Here is a 10,250-nt window from a genome sequence, read left to right as displayed (position 1 = left end):
ATATTCTCTTGGACTCGGCGACAAGGCATAATAATTTAAAATGAGGAAACATGACTTGATTCGGTTCGGTTTTCGACTAAAATCGGTACCGTAACAATATATTTTTTAATACCAAAATTATAGAATCAAAATTATAGAATAAGAGACTAGAAAATATATATTGTTGCAGTACCGATTATAGTAATACCAAAAATCTACAATGGAGTCAACTAAGAAATTTCATTCATTGTGTCGGACTAGAAAAGTTTTGCAAATTTAATTCCGTGTAGAAGTATCACTCACTGAAATATTGAGCAAAGACGTTAACATTTCACTGAGAGGCAGGATTGGCCGATCATCGATATTGCATTCAGTGCTACCACCATAATCATTCTCCTTGAATTTGACTAGACTACTGTCATGATCAGGAATTCGACGATCATATATGCACACACCCGTTTTAGGCCACGATGATCTTTAATTACAGGACTACAGGCAGCATTGTCATAAATACAGATGTCATAAATACAGATGTCGTGGTTTGGATCATGTGATTTCTACCTATTTGGATCATGTAACTTTTCCATAGATATTATCCTTTGGATCATGTGATTTCAACATGATTAACGGAAACGAAAATATTAACCATGCCAATGGATCATGTAATTTCTTTATAGATATTATCATTTGGATCATGTGATTTCAACATGACTAGCGGAAACGAAAATATTAACCATGCCACATGCCAGAATCTCACGTTCCAAACGGTCCCGTAGATAAGCAGGCAGGTTGTTAAAATGTTTGTGTTGAGTGCGCTATTTCCCGAGCCTCTGTGCAAATCGGCAAAGCATGGCTATAGAGATCTGAAACCGAAATTAATTGATTAACCTGTATATCCAGAATTTATCTAGACTTTATTGGAGATTTTTTTTTAATAAATGAAGAATTTTGGACAAATCATACCCAATTATGACATCCCTCCTCTCCCACTTCGCACAAAAGTAGAATTGGACGAACGACGAGAAGTAATTAGTAAATCGATGATATATTTTTAAGAATTAGTCAAGGATTTTTCATATGGGGATATTTAGAATATTGCATACAAGCGTAAGATGTAAATAATGGGAAAAAATTGTTTGAAATAAGCTTTCAATTACAATATGCCAGTTTAACGTAATAAGCTTTCTTATTTAATGTGTTTATACTTTAAATTAGTTGGTGAGAGCTAGAACGAGAACACAGCAACTAAAACAAGTCACTTGAGAAATAAACGTATAAACCGGTCACTGCAAGCTTAGTTAACTAAACAAGTCACTTGAGAAATAAACGTATAAACCGGTCACTGCAAGCTTAGTTAACTACTCGCTTGAGAAAGCAAAGTACAAAAACATAATCAATCAACAAACTATCCAGAGTAAAATTCACAAGCATAACAGACGAGCGAATCTGGAAACTCGTGAACACGGTAAGCTACTGAACAAGCAAAGCACACAAACACAATTACCAAACGACTCGAGAGTCCAGAGTAAAATTCACAAACATAATAGCCGAGCGAATCCGAAAACTGAAAACTCAGAAAACAAAATAATTACTCCCTCTGTCCCATTTAATTGTATACGTTTCTTTTTAACTGTTCGACACGCATTTCAATGCTCTTATAAAATATAGTTCCATAACTTATTTTTCAGATTTTCTTTTTCTGAATAAAAATAGAACATCCAAACTTTAATTCAGAAAAAGAAAATTTTAAAAATAAATTACACAACTATACTTTACAAGAGCATTAAAGTCCGTGCCGCGTCCCCGTCCCCCAATGTATACAATTCAGGGGGACGGAGGGAGTAAGCCCTTAAGGATTAAAATATTTTTGTACGAACAACTCCTGAATAAAATCTTGACCTCAAACTCTCTTCAATTTGATTACGAGTCAATTACAACCCTAAATGCTATGAAATTATGGAAAACAAAATCAAACTCAAAAATCTAAAATTTAAACAGGAGAAAATAAAACCAGCATGGATGGTTTATGCAATAATAACACCTAAATTGAAATTCATTCCAAATATTAGTTACACACACATAAATTCAGAAGTCTAGTTCATCTATTTCAAATTCGTACTAATTAAAAAACACTTATATATAATAAAACCTTCTTATTAATATAAAAGATAAAGAAAACAGCAATTTCGTCCATTAACCAAAATCATTAAATATAACATTTAAAGAGTTTGTCTAAAGGTGAACGCAAGCCAGCCTAAATGGTTTGATAGCGATTTTTACCTAAATCCAAACAAAGCAATAATACACTAGTCAAAATTGACATAGATATTAGATAGAGAGATCTATGTCAAAGTTGACTTAGATATAGAAGTGTAATTTTTTTCTTCTCTCTTTTTGCGAAGGTGATCTGATTTAGACATAGATATTACCACTCCCTTCCCAACTTCCTTCACTAGTCAAACAATAATACTAAGATTGCCAGACACCAACTAGTAACTAACAAAGTAACACACCACTGACCAATGAGATATCACATAATACATGCACACAACAGAGATGAGGGGCAGATACAGAGATCCAATGGTATTTGGGGCTTTCTGACTATTCTTCATCACTACTATACACACTGCCACTTAAACTTGCAATAAAAAAAACAAAAACAGAATAAAGTACTGCCATTCACACTTCGGATCCTGTCAAACAATAACTGCCCATTTGAAATTTCAAATTCTTCGCTTACCAGAAGAAGTGGCACTCCTTGCCCATGTTGATGGCTTGAATCCTCCAACCAGTAAGTTGGATGCTGCAGCAGCATCTATTTTTCTTCTTTTGCTCGCCAACTCCAACTGCTTTGTAGTAGACGCAGAAGTATTAGAGAATATTGAAGAAGACCTAATCAAGGCTCGTTTTTCAACCTGGTTCTTGTGGAACTTGTAAGGAAATTTTATACGTGATGCAGTTGCAGTATCTTCTTCAGATGGTGGAAGAAGCCGAATGCCAATTCCCATTTTCCTGGAAGCTGCCTCTTCTTCAGCAACTCTTTTCTTTTGAGCCTGCAAAATGTATCTGGTCAGTATAATTACAACCTAGAAAAAACTAAATGAATTCGAAATTAGTAAGAAGCACACCCTAAGTTTGGAGCGGAGGGCTTTGTTTAAAGCATAATCGTCTGCATGCCTTGCATCAGATACACGTTGCAGGCGCACAAGTACAGGCTCTGCTGCTTTTTTCTTTTTTACATCCTCTTCCTGGTGCTCAAGACGGTAGAAGGGGTCTGACAGCTTACTTTTTTCTAGAAAAATATGAATAAATATGTATTAACATATTGAATGTACTTTCTTGATGTCCATGCAGATATACAAACACACTGTTTTTAAGATAACATAAATTATCTGTAAATGGGGGGAGGGGGGAAGTAACAGGTGAATATTACATGATTTCAGAACCTTTGCAGCACCGATTATGAGGCATATGAGGCATATAAGACTAATCATCATTCCCCCACCCCTCTTTTTCCCAAACATTAGATGTGCTCACAAATGCTTGGACTTGTAAATTTCTATAATGACAACAATACTAGGAAATTCAAAAGACATTCTTGTACTTTTACCATGAACAATATGGTAACCATCAGTAAATAAAAAGTGACCCATAAGTATCACCTTCATCTACCGGAAGTGCCAAGGTTTCAGCATCTTCGTTGTCATAATCTTCAATCTTTTGTTGTGCACCACTAATTATCACATATTGGCAATTCTTTGGATCTGTCTGGATGACAATCTCATGTCTGCAGCATGCAGCCTTCATGGTGAAGCTCCATATCTGTAAAAAGCAAATAAGAAGTCACGACTATTGTCTGGAAACAAGGACAGTGACTAAAGCATCTACAGTGAATTTTAGCTGACCTTCGTGGAATAATAATTTCCAACTTGTTTTTTCTCTGCATTGAACCTCACACCCTTGGCAATCATAGAATTGCACCCACCACACCATATATTGTAAGGCATCTCGAACCTGGAGGGTAAACGGTTTTAATTTCAGATATCTAGCCTTATATTACACAACTCATTATTTGATTATTTTGGTGGTCGTTGCTCAGAAGGAAATACAAAAATAGAAAACCTTCACGTTCTACAAACTTTATGTATAATTCACACGTTTTTACAAGACCTTTCATATTAGCAGAAGAACCAAAACCACTATGCATTTCCCAAGTTACTAATAGCATAGATGTTCCTACAACTAGAAGTTCATGTTGTGCCAATGCTGGAAGTTGTATTCCCTTCAAATCTTTGAAATTATTTAGGCAATTATCATCCTCCAAACAGTTTGGTGGCATTCTAGGGAAAGCACTCTTAAATTGTATTTAAGAACACGAAATTTATTCCAAGGGACATGAATTGAGATTTCATTAATTCTCAAATTTATGCCTAAAGTCAAATGATTTGGACTTTGATCAAATCTGGAACTTGACATGAAATTCAAGTTCCCAAACAAGTCATTAATCCTTATATAAGCAAATGCTCCTTTCTGGAGTTCAAGACTTCTTTTATATGTCCGAACCTTCGAGTAAGTTTCTCGATCAAGTAGTGGTAACACCACCAAAGATATAGGAGGTCGTTCTTTCCTCAATAACAAAACTTGCCAAATTATTAAGGAAACACAGACATGCCCTATCAATAACTTAAAATTGATGATTAAAGAGTTGGGGAAAAATGTGGGTTGCCAAACAAGTCAAAGACATTAAAGCATTGCTCTTCCTTGTACCTTATAATCAATATACCCTGATCTAATTTTCTGGCTCTCTCCCTGAGGGCATGCTGGCCGTTGAACTTGTTCAAAGAACCCTGAAAATTTAATTAGTGTAAGATTTTAAACAATTAACATTATTACAAGGCAATGTAGACACACAGTGACACAGACCTCCATTCTAGCATGCAGTTTGTGGTTATAAAACTTAAAAACCAATATAAACATACCTGGTCCGGTGTCCATTCTGGAGGGTAGTAGAAATTGTCCGCTCTAGCAGCTGCAAGTGAAGACTGGAGGACAAAAAAACTGACTGTCAGCACGAAAGTATATAACTAAAAAAAACACGGTGAGTCGGTGACATATAATTAAACACATAAACAGTATTAAAACACTCCCTTTATCTAAAAATAAGTGTGCAATCATGTCTGACTTTTATAATTGTTGTGATCATTCAACTTAGTTCAGATCCTAGCTTTCAATAATGTTAAAGCCAGTAGACTCGAAGTTTCACATGTTCACTATTAATTTGGAGAAGTACTAGCCGAGAGCACAAAAAGTATAGCACAAATGAAAATTTTAATAATGTATGACATAGATTTAAGGTCCTTTGTAATGTAAGGCACATGATATAATGTCTGAATGGAATTTAAAAGTTTAACATAGAAAGAAGCAAAACCACAGTTAAACCGCAGCTGTAAGAGACTGTTAGCAGCTCAATGTTTAGCTCGTAAATCGAACCTAGCTTGAGCTCAATTCCAAGGTTCCATTAACAAACCAAGCTCGCACATGGCGACACTTAGCAAAAGCTAGTGAGCAACTTGGGTTATACACATCTATAGGCTGGTGCACAAGCTCGATTAGATCTTTATGAACAAGCTCACAAAAACTATTTTGATTACTTGTTACATATAAACATGATTGTCCAATTACAGCTAAAATAAATATCAGACTACAGTAACATGTATATTACATTTGATACATGTTTTCAGTAACAAGCAATCACGTATAAAATGATGATGGTTAATCCATATTCTATTTCCTCTTTATATTCATATCCAATGGTAATTATAATTTATTATATTCAACGACAACCAAATCGTAAACATGATTAATAAAATCAGGTAGCTGGTTTTAAGCTCACAAACACTATAGTTCCTCAACGAGCAGCTCGAGATCAACCTTGTCTATTTACAAACATAATTACAAGCTACAACCCAGAAAATCCCAAAAAACTATAGCAATTTCAAATCAATATTATGCAGCATCAAATCCAAAAAAACACAATTTCATCCAATCAATTATTTCTTGCAACAAATTTCATTTATCGATTCACCGAAAAATCCCTTAATCATAATCACAATCAAATAAAAATCATGAACACAATTGATTAAAATTTGGATAATACACATATAATCATGTCTAATAACCCTAATTCTAGATATATAAATACACCTATACATACAAGAGAGATATAATGGGATCGACTGATCATACCATTTGTTCTGATTGATCTCAAGTGTATCAATTGATCAATTTGGCTTGAGTTATTGAATTTGATCAACTTGTATGATTTTGATTTTTGATAACAACAATATGCTTAAACGACGATGTTATAAGACCGAAGTAGAAAGTCCGGTCAGTTCATATAATTGGGCTTTGGGCGATCTGTGATACTCCCTCCGTCCCACAATACATGTCCCTTTGACTTTTTTCACGTAATTTGAGGTGCAAATAAAACATATGTCTATATATTATTTTTCAAATTTTCTTTTTCTGAATAAAAATATGGATGTTATACTTTTATTCAGAAAAAAAAAAATTTGAAAAATAATGTATAGAAGTATGTTTTATTTGCACATCAAAGTACGTGCAAAAAGTCAAAGGGACATGTATTGTGGGACGGAGGGAGTATTAAATTTAAGGCCCACCAGGCCACTGAATACATGTAGTATTGTAGTGCCTATCTATTTAAGAAAATAATAAAAGAATTAATTACATTAATTACAATATTTTCATTGTTTTTAAAAAATTCAAAACATAAAAACATCAGATGCTGGATATTTTATAATTTAAATCCAACTAAAATAACTGGTATATATAAACACCAATATTAAAAATATAATTTTAATTTATCTAAATGTAAAATCATGATTGTAATAAAATCATAATCAATTACACGAACTAATTAAATCACATGCCACGCTGCAGAGAGAACCAATGCTTAAAATAGAACCACAGAACCACTAAGGTTCTGCTACGGAACCTTATATTTTTCATAAATTTTCAGGATTTTAATCTAAATACATGTTTTGCGTATCATCGTGTGTGTTCAAATATAATTTTAAAATATAATACATAAATAAGATATTTTTTTCATTTCAAGTTCTCTTGCAAAATCGTAACTAATACTCTTTTTCATTTGAAGTTCTGCTGCAGAACCCTAACTAATATTAGAAATAAGGTAATGATTTTAAGGTTCTCTCCCTAATGGTTCTCTCTTGGACATGACCCTTAAATTACATAATGAACAAACACATAAAATAAATTTAACAACTAACTCACATAAATTCATAAATTTTCACATAATACACAAAAAAAATAGAATTTCAATATCTCGTAACGTGGAAAATAATTAAATAATTATTTTTTTAAAACCTCCTCAAACTGGAACAAAATATAATACTCCCTCTGATCCATTATATAAGTCGTTATACTTTTTACACGTACATTTAGAAGTTTTGACCATATAGAAAATATTAATATTTTTGTAATTCTTTTTTTCCGAATAAAAATATAACATAAATATTTTTATTCAGGATTTTTTTTAAATATATCAATTTTAAATATGTAGTCAAACCTCTTAAAGATACGCGTTAAAAGTCAAACGCCCTATATAATGGACCAGAGGGAGTATTTTATTCCTTTCTTAAAAAAAATCATTCATATCGATAATAATATCTGAAAAATCTGGTTTTAGGTACCGATAAATGCATAAATTAAGCTAGAAAGGGGGTTGAATAGCTTAATGTTCAATTTAAAAATTATAAATGTTTTTGAAAAATATTTTCCAAATTTTAAAATATTTTTACCGAGTTATTAAGTGTGCGAATGTTTAGAACAAGGCAAGTAAATACAACACGTTCAATTTTATCCTAGTTCGCGATGACACAACCTCTAATAGATTCGCTCACCCTTAGTCCAGTCCTCGAGCTCCTCTCCGGACTCAAGATTTTTCACTATAAGAAAGATGTACTCCATATAGTTGGCGGAGAAGCCTTTACAATCTAATCTTACAAATATCTATCTTGGTTCGTAACTACCCGTTACAACATCACAATAAATGTAAAAAAATCTCTACGTAACTTATCTTAGAATGTAACTCCCAGTTACTTTCTCAAAGTCGTTATAGAACCTTGGCATAGTCTTTGTATTCCTAAGCTCCTGCTGGTCTTGAATCTTAGGTCTTTTCTTTTTTTCACGGTGCAAAGACGACTAACTCCCTGTTAGTTCGTCTAGGACTTGGGTCTTTGAACAAGAATCACTTCAATTCACTTCAACTCAGTGCAATAGTTAGAATACAATATCTATGACAAACAAACAGTTATAGAAGATATGTGATAGGTGCATATTTTTGTATATTTTAAATGCCTAATTATTGATTGTTCTCACTTATTTATTTGTTTATTTGTCTTTTTTTAGGAAAATTGCAAAAGCTTGAAGAAATAAAAGAATAAAGCAAAAAGGAAAAAAAAATGGGAAGAAAAGGATCATAGGGGAATATTCTCAAGGAAGCATCTAGATGGGATACCTACACCCCCCCTCTACCCTAATTTCCCCCTATAAATACACACCTCCCCATCATGTTTCAACCAACCTAGGAGTTCATATTTTTAATAGCCTCTCTTTTATGTAGTAGATCTAGTAGTAACACTCTAAATTTGTAAACACTTTTATTATATCAATACAAGTATTCATTTTTGTTCTTAAATCTTGCTCTTTACTTTTACTTCTAGGCTATGAAATCTTTCTCTAACCACATGAGACTCAAAATTACTTGTGTATTGAAAGGAGCCTAATTATATGTTTTAAGCTTGCATTTTTTAGTATTTAGATTGAGCCCTTTTTAATTCTCAATATTATTAGTGGGTTCAATGGTTTAGTATTCTAGATTTTGATTTTAGCTTGTAGTTTGATGGGGTTTTGTTAGAGACTTGGTAGATAAGCTAGTTTTGAAGTTTTGTGTGATTTGGAGTTAATTTGGTATGCTTTGGTGTTTCTCTTTGTTCTTGATTTTGGGGCGTTTTGGTGTAAATTTTAGTTTATGATTTTGACTTGAGGTTAGTGGGTTTTGGTTAGTTATATTTTATATAGGCTAGATTTGAAGTTTGGTATAGTTTGGAGTTGTTTTGGTTTGGTTTGAATCTTGTTTTGATCAAGAAATGGGTAGTTTAGGGACTATTTAGTGTAGAATTTAGTGTTAAATTTGGTTTAGAGGTTAGTGGAGTTTGATTAGAAATATTTTGAATGGCTAGATTTTCCGGTCAAATTAATTTTCCGGCGAGATTTAAGCTATTCCGGGCACCTCCATAAATTCCGGTAGTTAGCTTTTGGTGGATCTGCGACAGCGTCAGCGCGTACTCGAATACTACTGATCTGGTTGATTTCTTAGTTTACTGTTCTTTTTTTATTTCTTTTTTTTTACGCCACGCTGCTTTTGTTTTATTTTCTGTTTTTTTTTTTTAGTTTTTATATTATTCTGCTGCCTGCTTGTATTACTGTTTCTCGGTTACATTGCTGTTCTTGTTGTTTTACGAGTTCACACGGTATCGAACAGACACTTCACTGCTGCTTAGTTTTCGTTTTCTTTTGTTTCTTTTTTATTTTCTTTTTGTTGATTTAGAAAAATCAAAACTCTCTCACCCAAAAATTTAATTGTTCTAATTCGCCTAAATTAGAAATTAGGGAATTTGTGAAAATAATTTAGTCTCTTGGGTACGAATCTAAATATACTAAAACGGGATCGTGCACTTGCGATTTTTAGCACATCAATATGGTTTTGAACTAGTATGTTACAATACTAGTCTAGAAAATGACAATAATATTCAAGCTATAAATATTAAAGTCAAGTTAAGTATACTTTCTTTGGATCTATTATATATGATCAGGTATACGATTAATTACTCCAAGAATGATTAAGTTGGGAGTAATTAAAGAAGTCTTACTTTTTAAGCTTCCTTTTGATTCAATATATAAATCAAAGAATACTTAATTTATAAAACTCCGTTTTGAGATATAATGAGAGATCTCGAAGATTGTAAATTATCATTTCTTTAACTTTGTGCACAACTTGTTAAAGCCAAGAAAAATTATACTACACAATATGTGGGTGGCTAACCTCTTTGAGTTTTGATGTTTGAAGTTTAGAATATAAGAAAGCTTTCTCGAACAATTGTTCAAAAAATTCGATATCTTTCCCGAGATAATAAAGTTAAGTTAGTTTGGGATCGAATAAACTTTCT

The 10,250-nt window shown here is 32.8% G+C and overlaps 1 protein-coding gene across 2 annotated transcripts; it reads right to left on the bottom strand.

The window, feature by feature from the left end:
* Positions 1-740: 740 nt before the first annotated feature.
* LOC108200475 (uncharacterized) lies at positions 741-6,382 on the bottom strand. 2 transcript variants are annotated; one of them, XM_017368644.2, is made up of 8 exons: positions 6,226-6,382; positions 4,959-5,021; positions 4,747-4,826; positions 3,885-3,993; positions 3,642-3,801; positions 3,108-3,271; positions 2,720-3,032; positions 741-842 (listed from the first exon to the last, which is right to left on the bottom strand). In XM_017368644.2, exons 1-8 carry the CDS (start codon positions 6,226-6,228, stop codon positions 772-774), a joined length of 963 nt encoding a protein of 320 aa, XP_017224133.2. In that variant the 5' UTR covers positions 6,229-6,382; the 3' UTR covers positions 741-771. The 2 variants fall into 2 exon arrangements, with proteins under 2 accessions (XP_017224133.2, XP_063940987.1); XM_064084917.1 differs by lacking the exon at positions 741-842 and adding an exon at positions 922-968.
* Positions 6,383-10,250: the final 3,868 nt, after the last annotated feature.

Source organism: Daucus carota, chromosome 9 (genome assembly GCF_001625215.2).
Source record: "Daucus carota subsp. sativus chromosome 9, DH1 v3.0, whole genome shotgun sequence".
Taxonomy (NCBI): Eukaryota; Viridiplantae; Streptophyta; class Magnoliopsida; order Apiales; family Apiaceae; genus Daucus; species Daucus carota.
This window is presented reverse-complemented; position numbering and strand designations above follow the sequence as displayed.